Genomic DNA, 25,789 nt, shown 5'->3' with positions numbered 1-25,789 from the left:
TCCCTTTGCCCTACAAAATAAAACTCGAACCTTTCTCGTATTTCAACTATATAATGAACACTTGTAATAAATAAATAAAAGAGACTAAGTAAAGAAAAGCAGACACCAGAGTTTTACTTGGTTTGCAATCAGGGGATTGCTAATCCAAGGAATGTAAGCGCACTATCTGATTCTCCTCTGGGCGGAGTAGCCTCTTTACAACGTTGACAGCACAAATGAAAAGAACAAAATTGAAAGCACAGAAGGAATTGATTACAAGTTCGTTCTCATGAATGTACGGATCAGTACTTTATTTATAGTACTGGTCCGGGCGCCTGGAAGGGGTTCCGGGCGCCCCCGGGGGGATAAATTTTATCCCCCAACGGTCAGCTCGCGATCAGCTTCGATCTGGTCAAATATGAACCCCCGGGCGCTCGGAATGGTTCCGGGCGCCTGGAGGTCCGGACGCCTGGAATTGATCCGGGCGCCCGGACCTGTCAAGTCAACAAAGTTGACTCTGGTCCAGGCTCTCTGCTCCGGTTCAGCTCGTCTCAGTTCGGCTCGTCTTGGTCCGGGTCTGTTCGCTCTGGCTCCGCTAGTTTGGGTGATCTCGGCCTTCCGGAATAGGGCTCACCCGAACGCATGTTCCGGCCTTCTCCTCGAGCAGCCTTCCTTCCCGGTTTCTCGTCCCTCGAGCGTCGCGCACGCTCTTCTCGTCTACCGGTGTACTCTTTCGCGGACACCTCGTCCCTCGGACGCACCGAGCTCGTCGGCTCTCTCCCGTGCCGTCCTTCTCGCTAGCCACGTCTTTCGCTCGACTTCCTGTGTTCCTAAGCTCCTGCACACTTAGACACAAGGGTTAAACAAACGCAGGATCTAACTTAGCTTGTTTGATCACATCAAAACACCTTGGGGTTCCAACAATATCTACATTCCACCTTGACCCGAAACACAAGTGTGAGATTTGTGTTAAAGCAAAAATGATAAAGTCATCCTTTTAACATATTAAAAGAAGCAATGAACCACTCAGGCTAATTCACACCGACATGTGTGACATCAAAGGTAAACTAACACGTGGTGGAAATAAATACTTCATCACTTTTATAGATGATAACACAAAATACTATTATGTGTATCTTTTCAAAATTAAGGATGAAGCTATAGAGAAATTTACACTCTATAAAAATGAGGTTGAAAACTAACTTAATAGAAAGATTAAGATGGTTTAAAGTGACCAAGGTGATGAATATGTATCACTGTTCGCTGAGTTGTGTGCTAAACATGGGATCAGACACAAAATTACAGCTCCTTATACTCCTTAGTAAAATGGAGTTGTTGAGTGAAAGAATCAATTTCTAAAGGAGATGATGAATGCTCTTCTATTGAGCTCTGGACTGCAGAGTTTATGTGGGGGAAAGCTGTGTTAACAGCTAATTACTTTTTTAAATAAGGTGCTCCAAAAGAAAATAAATAAGAGCTTTTATAAGTTATGGAATGGAAGAAAACCATCCTACAAATATTTATGAATGTGGGGTGTCTTGCTAAAGTGTTGGTGCCTGATCTGAAAAGTATTAAGATAGAACCAAAGATTGTTGATTGTATATTTATTAGATATGCATAGAACAGCAATGCGTATCAGTTTTTTATGTATGAATTACAAATATCGAAGCTAAACAAGAACTCTATAATAGAATCCAGAAACTCCTCGTTCTTCGAGCATATGTTTCCGTATAAGACCCGAGAGAATGCTAGCTCCTCAAAGTGGGTATATGAAACACAAGGTGAAGATGATGATGAGGAACTGGTGGAGGTTGAGCTTAGATAGAGCAAAAGAGCTCAGGTAGAAAAAAATTATGGATCAGATTTTATCACTTTCATGTTGAAAAGTGAGCTCCGAAGTTATTCAAAAGCTATAGGCTATTCTGATGGACCTTACTGGAGAGAGTCAATTGCATCTGAGATAGACTCTATCTTATAAAATCACATTTGGAAACTTGTGGATCTTCCTCCTATAAGTAAACCACTAGGTTGCAAGTGCATCTTCAAGAAGAAAATGAAGTCATATGACACAATTGATAAGTATAAGGCTAGATTGATAATCAAAGAATACTGACAATAAGACCTTGATTATTTTGATACATATTCTCCGGTGTCGAGAATAACTTCTATTATAGTATTGATGGCTATTACCGTTCTATAGAATCTTGAAATACATCATATTGTTGTAAATACAACCTTTCTAAATGGAGATTTAGAAGAGAAAATCTACATGGAGCAACCGAAAGGGTTTTCTGTGCCAGGACAGAAAAATAAGGTTTGTAAATTGGTGAAGTTATTATATAACTTGAAACAAGCACCAAAGCAGTGGAATAAAAAATTTGATAACGCCATGAAGGAATGTGGATTCAAGATTAATAAATGTAATAAATGTGTCTATATGAAAGTCACGGAGAATGACTATGTCATCTTGTGCCTATATGTAGATAACATAGTGATCATTGGGAGTAATGATAAGATAATCAAATCTACTAAATCTATGTTGAACTCAAGATTTGACATGAGAGACATGAGCCTAGTTGATGTGATTCAAGGAATCAAAATTCTTAGACCAATAGAATTACTTGTTCTTAATCAGTCTCATTATGTGGATAAGATTCTTGAGAAATTCACCAAGGGTGATACTGCATTGGCATGAACACCAATAGATACGAGTCAACATCTATCAAAAACTTAAGGTGAAAGTATCTCTCAGATAGAGTACTCTCAAATGATTGGAAGTCTGATATACTTGATGAGTTGTACATGACCAGACTTGGCCTACGTAGTAAGTAAACTGAGTAGATACACGAGTAATCCCAGTGTTGATCACTAGAAAGGGATAACAAGAGTACAGAGGTACTTGAGGTATACTTATGAATATGGACTGCACTATATGAGATATCCTGCTGTGATCGAAGGATACAATGATGCAAGTTGGATATCTGACATAAAAGATTCTAAGTCTACGAGTGGATATGTATTCACTCTTGGAAGTACAGTCATATACTGAAAATCTTCTAAGCAAACAGTAATAACCAGATTCACAATGAAATATGAGTGTAACACCCATAGGATCCATAGTCATTTTATGTGAATTGTTGCATGATTAGAATAAGCCTTATATGAATATTTCTAAAAATAAAAGAAAAATAGAACCAAAAAGAGACATGACAAAGGTTTGAACCTTGGACTTCTTGCTAGATGCATGAATGTCATAACCAGTAGCCCCAGCAGGGGTGTGCTGTTAGGAAGGAAAGGGACAAGATAGTTAAAGGTAAGGAAAGTGAAGGCTCTCTTCACTTCTTCACTAAGAAGGAAAAGTTTAAGTTTCCTTCTTCTTCTTTCAATGAGAAGTTGGTTTTTGCCTTCTTCCGTCATGGAGAATAAATAGGAAAAAGGGAAAGAGAACTTCATTTTTTCTTCCCTCTTCCTCCTACTCCTCTCCACAGAAATCAAGTCCCTCTCCTCACCATTGCCGAAACCAACCAAAGGGATTTTCTCTCTAGGAAAGCTTCACAAGCAAGGTTACTTCTCCTAGTAAATCAAGCGAGAGGAAGTAAGTATCCCCCTCACCTGCAGAACAAGTAGCTCCCATGTTTTCTATGCTTAAAAATGATTTGAAAAACCTAGGAAGTTACCTTGTAGGGTTCGACCATGATAAGTAAATTTAGAAACATGCCATCTATTAGTTTTTGGTTATCTATGGTTGTTAAAGTTTTATTGTTACATGTGTTTAAAAAAAAAGAAAAAAAAACTTAGAAGCACACTCTTTTAAGTTTCGGCCATGAAAAGATAAAGAGGTTTAGAGAAGGTTAAGATGTAAACTATGCTTGTACATGATTTCTTATGGTTTGTAACTCACTACATGATGTTAGGTTAAGGTTCTTCATGTTTGATGTTGCTTAGATCTTGGAACTTTGCTCTTTAGGGTTCGGCCATGAAAAGATAAAGAGGTTTAGAGAAAGTTAAGATGTAAACTATGCTTGTACATGATTTCTTATGATTTGTAACTCACTACATGATGTTAGGTTAAGTTTTTTCATGTTTGATGTTGCTTAGATCTTGGAACTTTGCTCTTTAGGGTTCGGCCATGAAAAGATAAAGAGGTTTAGAGAAAGTTTAAGATGTAAACTATGCTTACTTATGATCCCTTATGGTTTGTAACTCACTACATGATGTTAGATTAAAATTTTCATGCTTCATGTTGCTTAAAGATCTAGAACCAAGCTCTTAAGGTTTCGTCCAAGAGGGAATAAAGGAATTAGAGGAAGTTTAAGAACCTAATTATGCTTGTTTATGAATCCTCATTATATGTCACCCACTATATGATGTTAGTTTAAGATTTTTCATGCTTCATGTTGAAGAAAAGATTGAGAACCATGCTACTAGGGTTCAGCCAAGAAGAAGAAGAAAAAAAAGGAGATTAGGTTAAAAGCTACCTAGGGTTTCTAAAGGTCTTACATGCTATGTTAAATATTATGAAAACTTAGGTATTTGATTTCCATGTTTTATGTTGCTTGAAAACCTAGGATTCATGATTTTGATGGTTCGGCCAAGTTAGGTTTTAGGGTTTGTAGGAAGTTCAAACCCCTAACCATGCATGATAATGATTCTATATGATATGGTATGAACTTTTATGTTATGATATGCTTTATGTTATGTACACACATGCCATCATGTTATGATTCCTTATGAAATGCTTTATATTATGTGCACTTATGATTCCTTATGATATGTTTTAGGTTATGTGCACTTTATGCTATCATGATATGCTAAAAACATGCTATGTTTCATGATATGACAAGAACATGCTATGTTACATGATATGACAAGAACATGATATGTTTATGAAAGACTTATGTAAGATGAAAAGCCTAATAGATTCTTCCCTTAAGTTGGGATCAAGAGCACTCTTCATGATATGACAAGAACATGATATGTCATGATATGACAAGAACATGATATGTATGATATGACAAGAACATGATATGTATGATATGATAAGAAACATGATATGCTATTTTACTTTTGTATGACTTGTACCAAGGGTGGGCTCCATAAGCGCCCCTAGGTCGATGGTCTATGAAACGGGCCTAGTAAAAGGGATGGGCTCCTAAGTTGCCCCTAGGTCGATGGTCTATGAAACGGGCCTAGTTCCTAGTAGGTTCAAGATTAGCTACCTTGGATCTACTTAGGATGCGCGCATTCATGTATGTATGTGTACAAGCCGGGCCCTCATGTTGAGATTATGTTTAAGTATGTATAAGATATATGTTTTCAAAAGGACATCTTGCATATGTTCATTTCATGATACATGTTTTCAAAAATACATCTTGCATCTACATGTTCATGTTATATGGTTCTCCTTTATGCTTATGTAAGATGCTCTTGAAAATATGTCTCTGATGTTTATATGATCATGTTACTATTTTATGTTATGCTCTCACATGATATGATATGATTTTATGATTATGCTCTCACATGATATGATATGATTTTATGATTATGCTCTCACACGATATGATATGATTTTATGTTATGCTCTCATATGATATGATATAATTTTATATTTATGCTCTCACATGCTATGATATGATTTTATGTCTATGATCTCAAATGATATGATATGACTTTATGCTTATGTTTTCACATGTTATGTTATGATTTACCAAATGAACATGTTACTACTTTATGGTTATACATGATTCATGGTTTGTGAATAGGAAAGGGACTTACTAAGCCTATGTGCTTATAGTTTTATGTTTCCTTATACTGTAAAAAAAGAAAAGGAATGGCTAAATTAAGAGGAGCAGCAGGAAGGGCAAGAATGTGTGTGGAAGTGGCATGGTGGAATAGATCCATTCATATTTCGGAACTTATATATACCTAAGTTGTGTATGAGAACCATGTTTTGACTTTATGCTTTTGAAAATAACTTGAACTAGTATGGATAGTTATGCACTTATGTCCTTCTTGTTGTATGTTGGGATGCTTATGGTATCATGAATCATGTTTTAAGTAGTTAATGATAAATCAAGTTATATACATGAATATCACATGTTATGATTGAAAGATTAGCATGTTAAGCATGGTTCTATGTTATATGATTATATGGTTCACATGTCATGTTTAGTCCATATGCATATGATTAGATTAAATTTTAACCCCCACTTCCGCTGTCATGATTTCATATGCATATGTATACATGTATGTATGTTTTAAGTAAGTAACCCCGTCCCTTCTTTAGAGTAGTAGTAGAGGGGCGGGCATTACAATGAGTTTGTAGCTTTTCACAAATGTGATGAAGAGGTTGAATGACTACGACAATTCTTAAAAGATATTCTAAGATGGCCAAAACTTGTATCAGCAATTTACATACATTGTGATAGACAATCAGCAATTGGTCGGGTATAGAGTCATTTGTATAAAGATAAGTCTAGACATATATGTTATGGATATAATACCATTAGACAACTACTCTCAACGAGAGTTATCGTTGTTGACTATGTGAAGTCAAAGGATAACCTAGCAGATCCGTTAACTAAGGGGTTAAACAAAAAGTTAGTTGCAAGCTCATCACGAGGGATGAGTTTGATGCCGATGAGAAACGTTAGTGCAAAGGAAACTCAACCTATGTAGACTGGAGATTCCAAGAACTAGGTTCAAAGGGGCAACCTAATTGTACCAACAAAGTTGCTCACTGTAGGGGAACACGCCAATGAATTAGTGAAGGATGGAGGTTAAGCACACGACTTTTAATGATCCAAGAAGAGTAATATGGAATATTCTTAAGAAGAGATCACCTATGTGAAAGAAGTGGGGTCGTTTTGAAGAGAATTGAGGCACAATTCTTAAAACTTCTCACAGAACCAGGTGTTTTCATGGCCAAGAACGAACACACTCATGAGAACTAAGTTGTATTAGGGAGAGTCTTAGGTGAGATATGTCAATACTTACACAGACGACAGAACAGTTTAAGGACATTACGTCGACCATCAGCTAGTAAGCAAACAGATCTTCATAAGGGAAGGTTCAAAGGATAAAACCTACCTGTCCTATACTGGACTCAACTACTGAATGCTATCACATAATGTGGGGGATTGTTGGATATATGTGAATGGAGAAGATGTGGAAGAGACATGAAACTCCATTGTGAATGAGACTTTAGTCCCACATTGGGAGTTTCAAGGTATATTGGTTGGTTTATACTGATTCATATGCATTGATGATGTGAACAAATACATGGAGAGAGGCTCTCTCTCACACATGGGTGCGGAGGGGGTGCAAATCTAGGGCCCGGATTGCACTAAACCATGTTGACTCGTGTGCGAGCATGACCTGCTCACGTTGAATGTCAGATCGATCAGGGTAAAATTTACCTAAGTGGAACAACTAACATTTTTCCACATAAACTTTTTACCCCTTATTTAAGGGTGTAACGGATGCATTAAATTAAAAATTAATGCAGCCGAGTAAAACGTTGGTGTTTCACAACTGGTAAATAATGATCATTAAATGATCATTAACACTACCCATTGGTATGATCTCCTATATAAGGAGGTTGCGCCCACAGGTAAAAGGTTACACGTTCACAAAGTTAAAACTCGCCACTTACGTTCTCCTTCTCTTCTGTCGTGCATCTCTTGCTCAGCGGAGTGCTTGTGATAGCAGTCGGGTACCTCTCAGTTCGCCATGACCATCAATGCTTGGTGGGAATCACGGTTCATTGTTGTATCCTAGGAAACAAACGACCCGAGGAAACCTCGAAGCACAACCGAAGGTGGGGCGAATTTGTTTCAAAGAAACTGCGACCCTTGCAGGCTTCGGTCCATCCTCCCACTCGACGCACTACTGGGTCACTCGGTCTGGTCCTGGCTTGGCCGCCCTGCTCTCTTGGCATTTTCTGCGTCACTCGACCTGATTAGCCACTCCGCTGTACTGCCCGGTCATCGACTCTGCTCCACACTTCCGCTAGGCTTGGTGCTCACCCATCTAGCCACAAACCCGCTCGAACTCTTGGTCTGCTTGGGCATACGCTTGATCTGCTAGGCCATACACTCATTCGCTCAATCGCAAGCCTGTCCGGTCGCACACTCACTCAATCGTTCACTCACCCAGCCTCTTCTCGCTCGCCCGGCCGGTCACTGGTCTGCGTTCAGTACTTGGTAGAAATCAGCCCTACTGGCATCCTAAGATTATCTTCTCAGGTAATCTCGACAGATAAATTGAATTTAACTTGGTGTATTTAAATTCAACTAATTCCCAAAATCTCCGGCAACAGATTATTTTGTCCAACATTATCTATCGTTAACTATGAATTTTGATGTTTGCTAACTCTATGCTATATCATAAATTTCAATATCTAGTGCTTGATTCAGAAATTCATTAACTAATTCATATGCTTCCTATCTTTATTTGTAGATATGCTGATCCTGTCCGAAAGCTGAATCAACGGGCGCTGGGCACGTGGCGCTCTCCGGTTGCTGACGTAGATCTTCGACCGCTTGTGTAAACTTCCGGCAAACCTGCAAAAAAGTAAGCCCGGCAAAGGGTTCCCGGCGGCGACCCTCCGACGCTCAAGTCAGAAAGATGAACAGTAAGAAAGTGGCTCCAGGGATCCTTGATTGCATACCTCCGGTGAAGTCTAATGGCCTTTATATAGAGCCACGGGAACTTGGTGCACACAAACCGAGGTGTACATGTGTCATATCCCATACCGCAGCATGGGCTTGTGAGAAGAGCATGTCTGACTCCATACCGCTACAGTCTGAGCGTCTCCTTGATGGGACAGCAGAACATTCGATCGCACCATACTGAGTATGGTCTGATCTTCGAACATGCCTGTTGTCAGCAACAAGGGTTACTGAGATGACGTTCACACTGTCCTCTACTCTTTGACTTCCTCTTCTCAGATCGACCATCAAGCCGCTCGGCCAGAGCATTCGTCTCTGGTCCGGCATAGGTGGTCGTCCGTCCGGGAAGGTTGAGGGGCGTCCGTCCGCTTGGCTCGTATCGCCTAAGACCCTGGTCAAGCAGGCAAACGGCTCGGCCTTCAGTCGTGCGTTGTATCGCGATCGGGCGGATTATCCACTCGGCCATATGGAAATATGGGCTCCCGGTCAGATGGTTGTCCCTTCGGATAGGGGTCATTGCCTGGTGATCGGCATGTCCCGCCTGCTCTTCGAGTCCATGGGGTTGACCCCCCTTTGACTGACGTCCTCCACGTGTCACTGGACTTTCCCTTATGAGGGCCCTCCGGTCTTACCACTGGATCACTTGCCTCCCCTTCAAGTCTAGTCGAAGGAGGCGGAGTCCGACTGACTGGACTGCCGACCTGATTGAGTAAGGGCCGCTGTACCTGGCCGTTCGGCGATGTCTTGCTCATGCCTTTGTATTGTCTCGATCTATGCCGAATCTTCTCCGTTACTGCCAAGCACGTGCGCTGCGCGCTGTAATGGGCGTTCATTAAATGTGCCCTGTGTCTTGTTGACACGTGGCGTTCCCGCTGTCGTCAGCGTATGGCGCTGGCCTCACCTCCGATGGGACAGCCCCCGTTCGAAATGAGCGGTCGGATGATAGCTTCGTTTTTTACGACCTGAATCAGACGGCCGAGGCTATTCGAGACCAACGTTATAAAGCTCCCGATATCTCCTTTCCGCCGCATTTCTGCTCCATTGCACTTCGACACCCTGCTGCTTCTTTCTGCTCCGGCGACTCCGTTTCTCAGCTCTCCGATGACCTCGCAACCCCTTTCGATCATCCTTTTACTCGTAAGCCCTTCTTTTCTTCACTTCCTCATTCCTTTACGCTTTCTGTTAGCTGCCCTCGTCGTTCTGCCACCTTTCTTCCCTGCTTGATTTCCCTTTCTTTTTGTCCCGTATTTCTTTTTTACTTTCGACCATGACTAGCACTTCCCAGCCGACCGCCGGCGCTCCTGGTCTTTGGTACACGACCATGGAGAGCCGGTTTGACGAGGAGGACGCCTTGCGCCTCACTCAGACGTATAACCTGCCTGCCGACCACCACATAGTATTAGCCGCACCCACCGACCGGCCTCATGACCCGCCGCCCGGCACCGTTCTCTTTTTCCGAGACCAATTTTTGGCCGGGCTGCGATTTCCTCCACATCGATTCTTCTTACAAGTGTGCAACTACTTTCGCATCCCGCTCGGCCAGATAGTTCCGAACTCCATTAGGCTCCTGAGCGGGGTGGTAATTCTCTTTCAACTGAATGGCATTCCCTTGGACCCCAAAGTTTTTCACTACTTCTACTATCCTAAGCAAGCCGAGTAGGGTACCTTCGTTTTCCAATCTAGGATAGGTTTTGTTCTTTTTGATAATATGTCGACCTCCAACAAACACTGGAAGGAGCATTTTTTTCTATATGCGTTTCCCCGAGCCACTGGCTTTCCGTATCAAATGGCAGACGGCGATGCCGGCACAACCGGAGCTAGGTAAGTTTAGGGGCGATCCGGCCTATCTTCATGCAGCCGACCGGCTGGTCGGCCAGCGCTACCACATCGACAAGCTGCTCCTTCCGGGAGTGCTGTATATATTCGGCCTGTCCCCCGTCCCAGCCGACTTGCCTGCAGCATGAGTAAGTGCTCTTATCGTCCTCTTTCTTTTGTTCTAACTGATTTATTCTTTGCTTCTGCAGCTGAAGTCATGTGGCGCGCCAAGGCCACCGAGCGGCTGAAATTGAGAGCCGCTGAGATTGAGGCGGCAAATAATAGGGAGATCGCCGAACGGGGCTTGGTCTTAGCTGGCCCGGCCACCGGAGAGGGTGAGGGGACTCAGATTGTCCCTGAGGCCTTAGCCGCCTCCGCCTCTCTCAACGAGGCTGCAGGCGATATAGCGTCTGCTCAAGTCGGGGTAGAGAGCCACTCTGCCGATGAAGCTCCCCTAGCCACTCGGAAGCGCAGACAGCCAGAGCAAGTCTCTCAGCCAACTCCATCTGATGAACAGTGCTCCGAGCGGGGTGATGAAGCTCCAGTAATCTCCGGGACAGTCTCCATAGAGAGTACCCCCACGCCGCTCGGCTCTCCTATGGCCACATCCGAGGTGTCGCCCTCCAGTCCCCCCCGGACTATGCGTCGCCTTAGACGATTGGGCGACCTTCCTTCCTCAAGCGGTGAGCCGTCTGGTAAAGCAACTGCGCCTCAAGGTTACCCGAGCGGCCCGCGGTTGATAAAAACTGTCCTGCGACTTCCTTCGGAGGAATACTTAGCGGCTGCTGATCGGCCAACGGTTCCCGAGCAGCAGTTCACTCTTACGGGTCCCCTCGCCAAAGCCTGGGAGGACGCTTGGCTCCGTATCGCTCTTATGACTCCCAGTCCACTAGGCGATAGCAATTTGCAGCAAGCTACTGGGGTATATCCTTTGCCTTGCTAGTTACTTTGATTTAACTTCTAACTAGATCATATCCATTTGCAGAACTGGGTGGAGCAGATTGCTATCAGCAACCGCCTAGCCGAGCTGGAGGACGAGCTGAAAAAGCTCAAAGCTTCGGGGGAAAGCAGAGGGCAGTCCATGGCCGCTCTGGAGAAGGCCAAGAAGCTACTGGAAGCTGAACGGAATAAGTCCTCCGACTTGTCGGGTGAAGTGGTTCGACTTGAGGCTTTGGTCAAGCAGCGGGACAAGGAGATAAAGACTGCAACGACCCAGAAGCGCAAGGCTATCGACGACATGGACCTGATGAAGGTGGAAAATCGGGGGCTAGAACAGCGAGTGAAGGACTTGGATGCCCTATTGACCACCGAACGGGAGGGTCGCTCGGCTGACTAGACTAAATCAGAAGGAGCTTTGAAAGATCTTCAGGCTGCCCTTGACGCTTCCAGAGCCACTCTTAAAGAATATCAAGATGGGGAGCCTGGTCGGTCAGCGGAAGTGCGCAAAGCTTTCGTTCGCTCGGACGAATTTGGCGAAAAGTTCAGCGACAAGCTGTCCTTAACTTTTGAAGAGGCTATCAAGGTGGCGATCGATTATCTGAAGACTAAGGGTCACCTACCAGCCGAGCTGTCTGTCCCCCCCGAAGATCTGGCGGTCATGATGGGCTCTATCCCCGACTCCCTTTTTAATTTTGATGATTGTGAATGAGGGGTTTAGGAAATTTTTTCTAAGTATCTTGCTATTTTTTGTATGCTCGCTGCTCGCTAACATCGCTATCACTTTTGTCTATCTCACATGTATGATGAGTTGCTTTTTTGTTTGTTGGTATCGACCGTCAATCCTTAACTTTTGTTTGTCCAAATTTTCTCGCGTAAGTACACTGTAGAGGATAGATATTTATTCCTTTGCCTTGGCGGCAGGCCCAATCAGTCGCCCTACAGAGCCGGAAAGCAGACCTCACGTAGTTATCCGTTCGGAGCTTTATAGACTCGCTTGCTCATTTTATCGATTCACCGGCGCTCGAGCTCTCCGCGCCTGGGCCCGTCGGACTCGATTTTTAACCCGTCCTCTTTCCGGAGCTCCGAGGGTTTATAGACGCCGGCTTGTCTCTCGATTTTATAACGCGGAGCTTGACGGTCTTCCGCTTGGAGGGTTTATAGACCGCGCCTGCTCTCGATTTTAAACGCGGAGCTCGACGGTCTTTCCGCCGCTCGGAGGGTTTATAGACGTCGCCTGCTCCTCGATTTTAACGTTGAGCGGCTCGGTCCTTCCGCCGGAGGGTTTGTAACGTCGGCATTCGCCCGCTGTTTACGGCGGCCTCTCGATTTTTAACGCCGGAGCTCCGGCCTGCTTCCGCGAGGGTTTATAGGCGGTCTCGATTTTAACGCGGAGCTCGCCGGCTTCCCTCCCGGAGGGTTTATAGACGCCTCGCCTCTCGATTTTTAACGCTCTGAGCTCACTTCGCCGAGGGTTTTTCCGCTCTCGATTTTAACGCAGGCCGCCGCCGGAGGGTTTATAGACGCCTGCCTCTCTCGAATTTTAACGCCGGAGTTCGGTCTTCCGCCCGGAGGGTTTATAGACTCGCCCGCCTCGATTTTAACGCTTGAGCGGCGAGTCGGTCTTTCCGCCCGGAGGGTTTATACGCCGCTGGCTCGATTTTTAACGCCGAGCTCGAGGTCTTCCGCTAGGAGGGTTTATAGACGCCGGCTCGTCTCTCGATTTTTAACGCCGGAGCTCGACGGTCTTCCTCGGAGGGTTTATAGACGCCTCTCGTCTCTCACGCATTGCGAGCTCGACGGTCTTCCGCCTGAGGGGGTTTATAGACAGCCTCGCCTCGATTTTTAACGCGGAGCTCGACGGTCTTCCCGCCGCTCTGGGCCTCGCCTCGATTTTAACGGGCGCCACTTCCTTGAGGGTTTATAGACGCCTCCTCGATTTCTCTGAGCCTCGACCCCGAGGTTTACGCTCATTTCGTCGGCGGCTCTTCCTTCGAGGGTTTAGGACGCGCTCGCCTCGACTTTTAACGTCTCGGCCTCCGTCGGAGGGTTTATAGACTCTCCTCGATTTTTAGCGTCGGAGCTCTCGGCCTTCCCTGGAGGGTTTATAGACGCGGCTGTCAATTTGCCTCAATTTTAACGTCGCTCGACTGCGGTCGGCTCGGAGGGTTTATAGACGCCGGCTCGTCTCTCGATTTTTAACGTCAGAGCTCGACGGTTTTCCGCTCGGAGGGTTTATAGACGCCGGCTCGTCTCTCGATTTTTAATGTCAGAGCTCGACGGTCTTCCGCTCGGGGTATCTTCTGGACAATGACTTCTCTGAAATTGACTTTAAGTTTCTCAAAGGCTTCAGCGTAGAGTTTGAGCCGAGCGTTGTTAATCTCAAAAGTACCGGAGAGTTGCTGAGCAGCCAACTGAGAATCTGAATGCAGCGTCACCCGTCCGGCCCCAACATGCCAAGCTGCCTGCAAGCCGGCTATGAGGGCTTCATACTCCGCTTCATTGTTTGTAGCTCTGTATTCCAGCCGGACGGATAAGTGCATCTTTTCTTCTTGGGGAGAGAGCAGTAGTACTCCAATCCCGCTTCCAAACCGAGTGGATGATCCGTCCACAAATATTTTCCACATGGCTTTGGGTTCTGGCCTTTGTATTTCGGTGACAAAATCCGCCAAGGACTGCGCCTTTATTGCCGAGCGGGGCTGGTATTGAATGTCAAATTCGCTCAACTCCGTTGTCCATTTGATGAGCCGCCCGGATGCTTCTGGATTTAACAGCACTCTTCCCAATGGGCTGTTCGTCCGGACGATGATAGTATGAGCCAAGAAATAGGGACGGAGGCGCCGAGCGGCGAGGACCAAAGCGAAAGCCAGCTTCTCGAGCCTAGTGTAGCGAGATTCAACATCTTTTAAAATATGACTCAGAAAATATACAGGTTCTTCTCCGCTCGCCCTCACTAGTGCCGAGCCGACTGCTTGTTCAGTTGAAGGTAAATAGATACAAAGTGGTTCACCCACAGCTGGCTTGGCTAGCACGGGCAGAGAATTCAAATATGCCTTCAGTTCTTCGAACGCCCGATCGCATTCTTCATCCCAGTGAAATTTAGTGGCTTTGTGCAATATTTTGAAAAATGGGAGACTTCGATCGGCGGCCTTTGAGATGAATCTGGACAATGCTGTTATCCGACCGGTCAAGCGCTGCACTTCCCTCAGATTTCTTGGAGGCGGCATATCTTGTAGAGCTTTCACCTTGCTGGGATTTACTTCGATACCCCGCTCGGTCACTATGTAACCCAAGAAACGTCCTCCTTTTGCTCCGAACAGACACTTCTGGGGATTTAGTTTAACTCCGTACCTCCTCAGCGTTCGGAAAGTCTCCTCCATATCTTTAAAGAGATCGGCCGCTCGGATGGACTTGATGAGAATGTCGTCCACGTATACTTCCAGATTTCACCCGATCTGCTCTTTGAACACTTTGTTCATCAAGCGCTGATAAGTGGCTCCCGCATTCTTCAGTCCGAACGGCATCACATTATAGTAATAGGTGCCGTCGGCTGTAACGAAGCTGACTTTTTCTTGATCTTCTCGGGCGAGCGGCACTTGATGATAGCCTTGATAAGCGTCGAGCATGCATATCAACTCGTAGCAGGCCGTGGAGTCCACAAGTTGATCGATCCGAGGCAGGGGATAAAAATCCTTTGGGCACGCCTTGTTAAGGTCCCGGAAATCGATACACACTCTCCACTTGTTGCCCGGCTTGGAGACTAGCACCACATTCGCCAACCAGCTCGGGAACTGGACCTCGCGTATGTGTCCGGCCTCCAGGAGTTTCTCGACCTCCGCTCGGATGATGGCATTTTGTTCGACGCTGAAGTCCCTCTTTCTCTGCTTCACCGGCCGAGCATCCGGTCGGACATGGAGCTCGTGCTGCGCTATACTCGGTGAAATTCCGGGCAACTCATGAGTCGACCAGACGAAGACATCATGGTTTCTCTGGAGGCATTGGATCACTTCCTCCTTCTAGCTCGCCTCCAGATCGGACGCAATAAATGTCGTGGCCTCCGATCGGGTCGGGTGAATCTGCACTTCCTCTTTTTCTTCATAAATCAAAGAGGGTGGCTTTTCAGTGATAGTGTTCACCTCGATCCGGGGCGTTTTCCGAGCGGCATTGGCTTCTGCTCGGACCATCTCGACGTAGCATCGCCGAGCTGCTAGTTGATCTCCTCGTACTTCTCTAACTTTGTCCTCGACGGGGAACTTGATCTTCTGGTGGAAAGTGGAGACGGCCGCTCGGAATTCACTGAGAGCTGGTCGCCCCAATATGACGTTGTATGTCGACGGAGAGTCCACCACCACGAAGTTTGCTGTCCTCGTCCTCTTGAGCGACTCCTCTCCCAGCGAGATAGCCAGTCGGATTTGTTCGACCGGCTAAACTTCATTGCCCGTAAACCCGTAGAGGGGGGTCGTCATGGGCAGCAGCTCGGCCTGATCAATTTGTAGTTGGTCGAATGCCTTTTTGAATATGATATTGACCGAGCTTCCTGTGTCAATAAAAATGCGGTGAATAGTGTAATTGGCTATTACCGCTTTGATGAGAAGAGCGTCATCGTGGGGCACTTCAACTCCTTCTAAGTCCCTGGACCCGAAACTGATTTCGGGTCTGTTCGCCCGTTCTTGGCTGCAGCCGATCGCATGGATCTGGAGCTGCCGGACGCTCGCCTTTCTTGCTCGGTTAGAATCGCCTCCGGTCGGCCCGCCAGCTATAATGTTGATTTCTCCTCGGGAAGTGTTGTTCCTATTTTCTTCTTCCCGAGCGGACGGTCTAGGTCGCTCCCTAGATATTCGAGGATTGTCTTCACGCCTAGGAGTATGCTGCCGTTCGGGAGTTTGTCTTTGTCGGCGATCAGATATAGTCCGATCGGCTCCGTGAGTTCTCTGTCGCCTGTCGGACGATGGCTATTGGTGGCCGCCACTTCGGGGAACGGGGTGGGTGATTAGAGGAAGACTCCGGCAATCTCGGGTGTTATATGTGTTCGTCCGGTGGAAAGAACAGAACATAGGGGTCCATACCTTCCTCTTTGGTTTGGGTCGCTCGGCAGATACCTCTTGTACATGGGATCTAGCCTGGGAGGAGCGGATTGCTTCGGCCCTAGGTCCTCTAGGCGGCTGATGAGCAGTGTGCGGCTTCCGTTCGGCATGGGGAGCCCGCTCGGTTGGATTTTCCTTTCTTCGGGTCGCTTGGGCTTCCTCCACGTTGATGTATTCGTTGGCCCGATGTAGCATATGGTCGTAGTCTCGGGGCGGCTTCCGAACGAGCGATCGGAAGAAATCCCCGTCCACGAGGCCTAGTGTGAAGGCATTCATCATAGTCTCTGAGGTGGCCGTAGGGATATCCATGGCCTCCCTGTTGAACCGCTGAATATAGGCTCGGAGCGATTCGCGGGCTTCTTGCTTGATGGCAAACAGACTGACACTAGTCTTCTGATAGCGCCGACTGCTTGCAAAGTGGTGGAGGAAAGCCATTCGGAAGTCTTTGAAACTTGAGATAGATCTGTCCGGCAATCTCCGAAACCACCGTTGGGCCGATCCCGAGAGGATGGTAAGAAAAACCCGACACTTCACTCCATCTGTATATTGGTGAAGAGTGGTCGTGTTATCGAACTTACCCAAATGATCATCCGGGTCGGTGGTTCCATTGTATTCACCGATCGCCGGGGGCACATAGTTCTTTGGCAGAGGGTCTTGTAGAATAGCCTCTGAGAATTGACGGTTGATCCGTTCGGGCGAGGCGTCCACTCGGGGGGCTTTGCCTTTTCTACTGTCTCGTTGGGCACGTGGCGCTCTCCGGTTGCTGACGTAGATCTTCGACCGCTTGTGTAAACTTCCGGCAAACCTGCAAAAAAAAAGCCCGGGAAAGGGTTCCCGGCGGCGATCCTCCGACGCTCAAGTCAGAAAGATGAACAGTAAGAAAGTGGCTCCAGGGATCCTTGATTGCATACCTCCGGTGAAGTCTAATGACCTTTATATAGAGCCACGGGAACTTGGTGCACACAAAACGAGGTGTACATGTGTCATATCCCATACCGCAGCATGGGCTTGTCAGAAGAGCATGTCTGACTCCATACCGCTACAGTCTGAGCGTCTCCTTGATGGGACAACAGAACATTCGATCGCACCATACTGAGTATGGTCTGGTCTTCGAACATGCCTGTTGTCAGCAACAGGGGTTACTGAGATGACGTTCACACTGTCCTCTACTCTTTGACTTCCTCTTCTCGGATCGACCATCAAGCCGCTCGGCCAGAGCATTCGTCTCTAGTCCGGCATAGGTGGTCGTCCGTCCGGGAAGGTTGAGGGTCGTCTGTCAGCTCGGCTCGTATCGCCTAAGACCCTGGTCAAGCAGGCTAACGGCTCGGCCTTCAGTCGTGCGTTGTATCGCGGCCGGACGGATTATCCGCTCGGCCATATGGAAATATGGGCTCCCGGTCAGATGGTTGTCCCTTCAGATAGGGGTCATTGCCTGGTGATCGGCATGTCCCGCCTGCTCTTCGAGTCTATGGGGTTGACCCCCCTTTAACTGTCATCCTCCACGTGTCGCTGGACTTTCCCTTATGAGGGCCCTCCGGTCTTATCATCGGATCATATGCCTTGGAGCACATCGGAAGCGCTTTGGAGCACATCGGAAGGTGAATTCATCCGGGGAAATATCGACTTTTGGATTACTTAATAAATTTATCTCTAATTCATACAAATCTAAAATTACTTTTATAATTAGTATTTATTTTATTTTATAAAATTTTATGTGTGATTTTTTTTATTAAATTCGGTTTTAAACTTCTTTTCAAATATTATATTTTATTAAATTGTAATTTATATTTCACTCAATTTCTATTATCTTTATGCTACTTATAACTCTCAATAAATTTTCTTGCATATTGGAAAAGTTATTCATGATAAAAGTTTTCTTGTACTATAACTGTAGTATCTCCTAGCTTAGTCTTATTCATTATTTCAATGCTTAATTCACAATTTTTAATGCAATAAAAGTCGGGACACATGGCTAACACATGCCTTGTTTGTGTGTGTGTTCGTACTCAGGGTTATAAATATGAGCTATGGCACCTTGCTTGAGCTGCTGGAATAAGATATTGTAGGGTAATCATTTATTAATACTACTCTAGTGAGCTTAACTAAATTTACTATTTTTGATTAATATTGCATAAATACTGAAAAAGATAAATACTTTGTTATGATTTTTTTCTAATACATTTTAAAGTTACTCTCTTATTCACATGAAATTCTTAATGTGATGTTAGTTGAGATGTCGGATGACTGATTTTCTTGTAGAATATTTTTCATATTAGAAAATGAATGAGATTGTTGCACATTATTAGCTTTCCAATCACTGAGAATGACTGGGATGAAAACAAGGAAATCCTCTCCTATACTTGTGTTGACATGATACAGATACATGCATTAAAAGTGAGTCTAAGTTGGTAGGTTCCTTTATTTCCTCAAACAAATCTAGTATAGGAAGACATTGGAGCATGAGGGTTGGAGAATAGAAATGAAGAAGACATGTAAAAGTGAGAAAGGAGGAAGAAGTAGAGTGGAGAGTTAGATCTTGTCCTCTGCTGCCATATCTTGAAGCAAGGGAAGGTATATATATCGATCTCTTGGTCATGGATGAAGAGGAGTGAATTTGGCATGGAAGGTTGTCTGTGGTGGTTGGCTGGAGAGTTTAACAATGAGAAGAGGAAGAAGGTTGTGAGGGCAGGGAATTGCAAACAACAAAATGAGTGTTATGTTGTTTATTATATCAAAGAAATCCTACTTACCATTTTTTTACCATTGAACTGGATCAGTACCTTTTATGCGGTAAAAGTTGGTTCAAGTTTGATTTACCTTAAAAAAAAACCTGATTTGGTACAAGTTCAAGTCCAAAGTAAACCTAACGTGAGTTCTAACCAAATCAAGCCCAATCATGCTCGATGGAAATCATATTTCATCTGTTTAGACACAAATTGTCCATTGAGCAACAACCCCTACAACTTGGGTTCGGTACTAATTAACTAAATTCAAAAAACTATTGTGGTTCAAAAAAACAACTTGTGTAACAACAAGCTGCCATGGAAATAGCTTTTGGCCATGGGAATAACATTTAGCCAACTGAATTAGTAGAATTAGGAAATTAACCTGTTCCAATGGCAGCGGCGGCTGGTGGAACTTGAGATGCCCAAGAGATCTAGGTATTAGTATTTCATGTATGCATGTACACTAGTATACGTGTATTTTGTATGTTAACTTCTCTATTAGTTTTAGTTTTGTATTAATTTATAACTATACCCTATCAATTCCATGACATTCTACGCTGTCCTCTATCCCTATCTCAAACTTTATTGTACATTCAGATGAGTTTATTTCTATTCATTTTCTTTTATCATTCAGTCTAAATTGGTATAAAGTACAAGTACAATTATCCTATCCTAGATCCAAAAGAGAGTTTAATTAAATCTTAAAATTTTTTATATAGAAGTTTGAGGATATATTTAGAGGAATAATATCTTAGCCTTGTCATTGGTATGATTTTAATCTTTCATTGAAATATTTTTAATTTTTTATATTCATCGTATGATTACAATTTTAAATAAATATGAAATGTATTACAGTTGATAGTAAATAAAGAAACTAAGACTACTATTAGGTGCATATAGAATAATACTTTATATTTTTTTTTTACGTTTGGTGTGATATCCAATCTTTTAAATTATTTTTATTATATTTTTTTATTATTATATTTCACTTATTCTAATATATGCATTGTAATTGTACATGACAGGTACCGAATTTATGAATTGATACAATGGTTGAAGAGAGCCCGCCTAGTTGATTTCTTATTTTATGAGTTTGTTAGTTCTAAAATTTAATATTTTGAGTATAGTGCATAGTTAGTTTTGGATGTATAAGACTTATCATTAGTATAATATTTGTAAATTTGAGTCAAATGATTGTTAGTTGGATAAAAATATTTATTAGTATTTTAAATTATATTTTGTAATTTTTTTTATTATAAATGATGAATGAATTATGATGATGTATAAATATTAAATTCAGATTATATATTCTAAATAAGTATTAATGATAATTTTTAATGTCTTTATAAATTATTATAATGATATTTTAATGTTATTTTTAATTAGTTAAGTGATATTTTAAAATGGTCTTATAAATTATTTTTACTACAACTTACTTTTAATGTCCTATAAAAAATATATAAGTTATTTATAAATGTCAAAATAAATTAGTTTAAGTGATATTTATGAATGTTAAAATAAATAAGTTATATTTTTTATTGTCATTATATTATTTAAATTAAGATACTTTTTAAAATTAGTATTGATGTGTTATAATGACATTATATAAATATAAAAATTATTGTACGGCTTCAGACATATTATTTTATAGGATTTTTTTTATATAATGTCACTATAAATTTATTGACATTAAAAGTATATTATAATAACGTTTATGTGTGACCTGTAAGAGTATTATTCTCGTAGTGGGTCCTCGTCCTCGTCCTCGTCCTCGTCCTCGTCTGGTGATCTGCAACGACGAGTGTCACTCTCCTGCTCAATTCTAATGATCATGATAAGAGTTACGATACATCTCAGTCGCTTGAGTCTTGACTAGACGATTTAATCAAAGCATGCACCGTATTTCCCAGCAGGTTTAGTTTCATTCGTCCCCTGGAGAAATACTATATTACTATGCCATGCCATGCCTGGTTTCATGCCTCCACTGTAACCTTGTTTGTCCTTAAAACTTTGGATTATCCATTTCTTAACACTGAAGTTTCGGGCAACTCCAGTCCAAGATGCATAATGTACGTAGCTCCACTTTGGACACCACCACGCCAGCCATAGATCAGCTTTGATTCACTTACAGATTACATTTTTCACTCCTCCATGATTTTGTCTCACTGCTGTTTGGCCCACAATATCACCAACCAACAGATGCAGATCTCACCTTTTGCTCCCCTTAAAGAACAATCAACTAAGCAAATTAAACTACTTTACTGAAGCAATCTAGCTAACACCAAATCCATGCAATGAAATTCTTGTGCAGAGAGCTAGCGATGCTCCAATTTTTTTCCTTTCACTTTGTTTTTTCTTTCTTTCTTCTTCTTCTTCTTCTTCTTCTTTTTCTTTTCTTTTCCAGAGAGCTGCTCCTGGTTGATTAATAAAGACAACATCGACATTCTCTTCCACTAACCTTGTGCGAAAGTGCTGAAATTTAAAAGTGAGAGAATTAGCAGCAGCCACCCTGTTTCCTCTCCACGATCAGTAATAATATTGAGCATTACTTTTATCACTGAAACAGCTTGTATCCACCATTCAATGTGGCACTCGCTTTAATTTAGCTTAAAGAAAGAAAACAAAAGCAGTGTCATCAAGGAAGTAATCAAACATATCTGTTCTAGTTCCTCATAAAAAAAACAATTTTATATTTGTAAGCAAAGATCTAATCATTTCTCGGGGATTGGTTATCAGGAGCTTGTTCATTAAACTAAGTCACTAATTAAAGTTTGTCTCCCTAAACAGTAGGCTTTTTGCTTAAAGCAAATCAAAAAAAAGCCTAGTGAATGAAGCTTTAAAAACAAGTGGTTGCTCCAGGTTTTTGATATTTCTGGTCTTTGCCAAAGTGACATGAGCACTAAGAGCAATTTCTTTTATCTATATTCAGGCTAATTTGACTTTATTGGCCACTTTAGAGAAAATAAATCAAATGTTTTGAACCAAATAATTAACACTGCTTTTTAAAAAATATACAATTTAACAATTCGCACATGACGACAAGTAAATGTAGACAATTCTATAATTATATGCCGTCTCTTGTATCTTCCACTGACTTGTCTGATGCAGGACTGGACTCAGTGCTCAGGACTCACCCTTTGCACGTGACTGGAGAATCTCTGGAACACGTGTGAGGAAGACGAAGGCACCAGCTACGTAGTCACTCACTCTTACATTTATCTCCTGTTTTTATTATCAAATTCAAATTAAATCCAAATTTGCATTTAAAATTAGCCGCCTTTTCCATTAATACCGATTTTTTTAAAAAATAAACAAATAAAATATAAATTAATTCAATCAAAAATTAAATTAATCATATGTTTTAATTAAGATCTAAAAATTTGTTTATTTTAATAAAATTTGATTTTGATTTAAAAAATAGAATCGAAAAATTATTTGGTCTAAAAAATTAATTTATTAATAGATTTTTTTAAAAAAATAAAATTTTAAATAAATCGAATTGAATTTTAAATTTATAAATTAAATTTTACTAGGGGAGACCACCAATCTCCTCATTGGCTGGGGCACCGCCACGTCTCCCCTTAAAATATCTGCGCGCCACGACAAAACTAATTTATTAAACTGATGCCGGTGTGTTTTTTTTTTCATCGATTAGATTTCCTGGCGTGCGGTTGTTGATCACTAGCGTAATCTTTTACGATCTCAGGGATCATGCAAACGAATCATGACCCATCAGTGTCGCTTCAAATCAAATCAAATCAGAACAAATCATTTAACAAGTTAAATAATAATGTCATGGAGATTCCTCACGCGCAGTGCACCTGAGGAGCTCGGTGATGGTGAAAGTTACGGAGCAAGCAAGATTCTGAAACAAACAGTAGGGATGTTATGCCGTGTGCCGAAGTCAGGAAGGGCAAGCCAGGAAAGCGGCAGAGGAGAGGGTGAGAAGAGAGACATGTTATCATGAATGGTAGCATGGCGACATGATCCCTGCCTCCAGACCTACCTCCTTCTCCCCTTTAATTTCTCCCCACCAAGCTCGCAAAGTGGACAGGGCTAGCAATCACACCCTGTCACTTTTAGTTAATGGACTCTCTCTCTCTCTCTCTTTCTCTCTGTAAATTTGCCAACCCACTATGTTTCTACTGCTAAATAATTCTTCTACCTCACGCCTATATGCCTTTCTCTCTCCCTACGCGTCATGTCTACTTATAGAGAACCGCTCTCCTACATGCTAATATGAGTGCCCACTCCGCCCTCCTTCCTCTCTTTTACCACTCGGATTCAATGCTTGAACAATAATTTAAGGCGTGTCAGAGATTATTGAATGGGGGTGAGAGGGGAGGAGAGCTCGAGCCCCAGATTAGTGGATCTGTCATGGGGTCACTGGTCTCGCTCATAAACCTTGCACTGTCTCAGTCTCTCTCGCCCCTACAGCTCTGCCATCTCGCCAAGTGGAGATTGTTATTAGCTAGCTGGATCTGACAATTGTGCGCAGTGCTGGTTTTTTATTATTTAGTTTTGATCTCTTGATGTTCATGGCAGTGGATTCTTGAGTGGTGTTTGGCTTTGGCTTCTTTTTGTTTCGAAAAATATACTCTCGAGGAGGCAGCTTCCGATGGAGTGGAGCTCCAAGATGCCGGCTTGGGACCTCGCCGATCTGGAGCAGAGCGCGGAGCTCAACGTGGGCTCTTTAGTGGGCCCGAGCTTCGTTCTCGGGAGTCAGAGTGGTGGGCTCATGGATTGCTCCGTCGATCTGAAACTGGGTGGGTTGGGTGACTTCAGGGAGCCGGAGAGTTGGAGCACCCGACCGCCGGCGGCGGTGACGGCGGTTCCATCTAGGAGAGGCCGGGCGTGCGGCAATGGCGGCCTCGGCGCCTCTTGCTTGGTCGACGGTTGCAAATCCGACCTGAGTAACTCCCGGGAGTATCATAGACGGCACAAGGTGTGCGAAGTCCATTCCAAGACTCCGGTCGTGATGGTGGGCGGACAGGAGCAGCGCTTCTGCCAACAGTGCAGCAGGTAATTAAGGGGATGGAACAGGGGAAGCTAAGTCTGCAAAATCAAGACCATCCTTAATAATTAAATGTTGTGTTCACTGATGAGCACAGGTTTCACCAACTGGTGGAGTTCGATGAGGTTAAACGGAGCTGTCGAAAACGACTGGATGGGCACAATCGACGCCGAAGGAAGCCTCAACCAGAATCCATCAATCCTGCTGGCGGCGCATTCCCAAATAACCACGGTAAGACTTTTAGATTTTCCTTCTCGATTGTAGCCAATTAACAATTGGTTTCCTGTTAGTTAGTTCTGAAGCTATCTGTAAATTTGAGTAATGCTCAGGAAGCAGGTTCTTAATGTATCCCTATCTGACTTCAACTCCTACACAAGGCCACAGTTGGTCCGGGGTCATCCAACCTGAAGACACACCACGAGGAACAAAATTGCCCCTGCAAAGCACCACCAGAAGCATAAAGCAGTTGCCTTTTCTGCAAAACGATAGTACTTCTCCCTTCGGCAGGGCACAGACCACGTTGCAACCCTTTCTCGAGACAGGCTCCTCGGCAAAAGGCGGCGGCAGCAGCAGTAATAGAATTCTCGCTGAGGGATCGCCGGCGCAAGTGTACAATTCCGATTGTGCTCTCTCTCTTCTGTCATCGACTCAGGATGTGAGCGTCGGCGTGGGCCAAGTGCTGCCTGCCCGTGGGTTTCCTATTCACCAGTCTTTGGTGGCAGGCCTTCCCTTCTCCAATGCTGCTCGAGCTTCAAGCTTTGTTTCAGCAGCGACAGGGTTTTCTTGTCCTGGGGTTGAGGATGAGCAAGTAGGCAATGTGTTTGTCTGTGAGGCTGGGGTAGGGCTTCACTGTCAGGGTGCGTTGAATGTGATGGGAGGAGAGCCATCAGATGTGGCTTCACGCGCTCTTCCCTTTTCCTGGCAGTAAGATTAGTATAATCCCTGTTCTAATACAGTTTGATCGCCTTTCCAGCTCATCTATCGCTCTTGTCGAGTTTTGATCGATTGCAACCTATTTTCCTTCTTGTTGTAGAGCCTCTGCGACATTGCTTGTATGAATATGACCTTACTAAATGATCTGAAGTACATATCTATTCTCCTTCGAATTTAATATAGTGCAAAAATAAAAAGGGCTAATTGGCGCTTTAGTTTTTTTATTAAAGTCAAGTGAACCTCTCATTTGACTTGAACGGTCCCAAATGTCTTTTTACTTTAAGAATTTGAGTTTTTAAACTTGGTTTAAGTTCTGAAAAGGATGGATTTATGATTTTAATTTTGAATCATAATCAGTTGACTAACTTGATTTTAAAATTTAATAAACGAAAAAGAATGAACTAATACACTATCCTCTTGGAGCATCAATTTTTTTTTTTTAAAAAAATCATATCTTTGTGAGTTGGTATAGTTTGTAGTGGCAAAAGGTGAATGTATTCGTCTTTAATGCCTTCGTCAAGTTGTCGCAAGATCAACACGGAAGAGGAGAGTTTGTGTAGTTTGTATGCAGTTGCTTTGATATTGGAATTAATTTTTAACTATTGTAAAATATTTCATTGGGTACTTAAT

At 43.3% G+C, this 25,789-nt stretch overlaps 1 protein-coding gene across 1 annotated transcript; it reads left to right on the top strand.

Moving 5' to 3' along the window:
• Positions 1–23,430: 23,430 nt before the first annotated feature.
• Positions 23,431–25,337, top strand: LOC122032498 (squamosa promoter-binding-like protein 16). Its single transcript, XM_042591795.1, has 3 exons — positions 23,431–24,234; positions 24,324–24,457; positions 24,556–25,337. Exons 1-3 carry the CDS (start codon positions 23,831–23,833, stop codon positions 25,152–25,154), a joined length of 1,137 nt encoding a protein of 378 aa, XP_042447729.1. The 5' UTR covers positions 23,431–23,830; the 3' UTR covers positions 25,155–25,337.
• The last annotated feature ends 452 nt before the right edge of the window (positions 25,338–25,789 follow it).

This window comes from Zingiber officinale, chromosome 11A (assembly GCF_018446385.1).
Source record: "Zingiber officinale cultivar Zhangliang chromosome 11A, Zo_v1.1, whole genome shotgun sequence".
Taxonomy (NCBI): Eukaryota; Viridiplantae; Streptophyta; class Magnoliopsida; order Zingiberales; family Zingiberaceae; genus Zingiber; species Zingiber officinale.
Note: the sequence above shows the minus strand (reverse complement) of the source record. Positions and strands in the feature narration are given on the sequence as shown.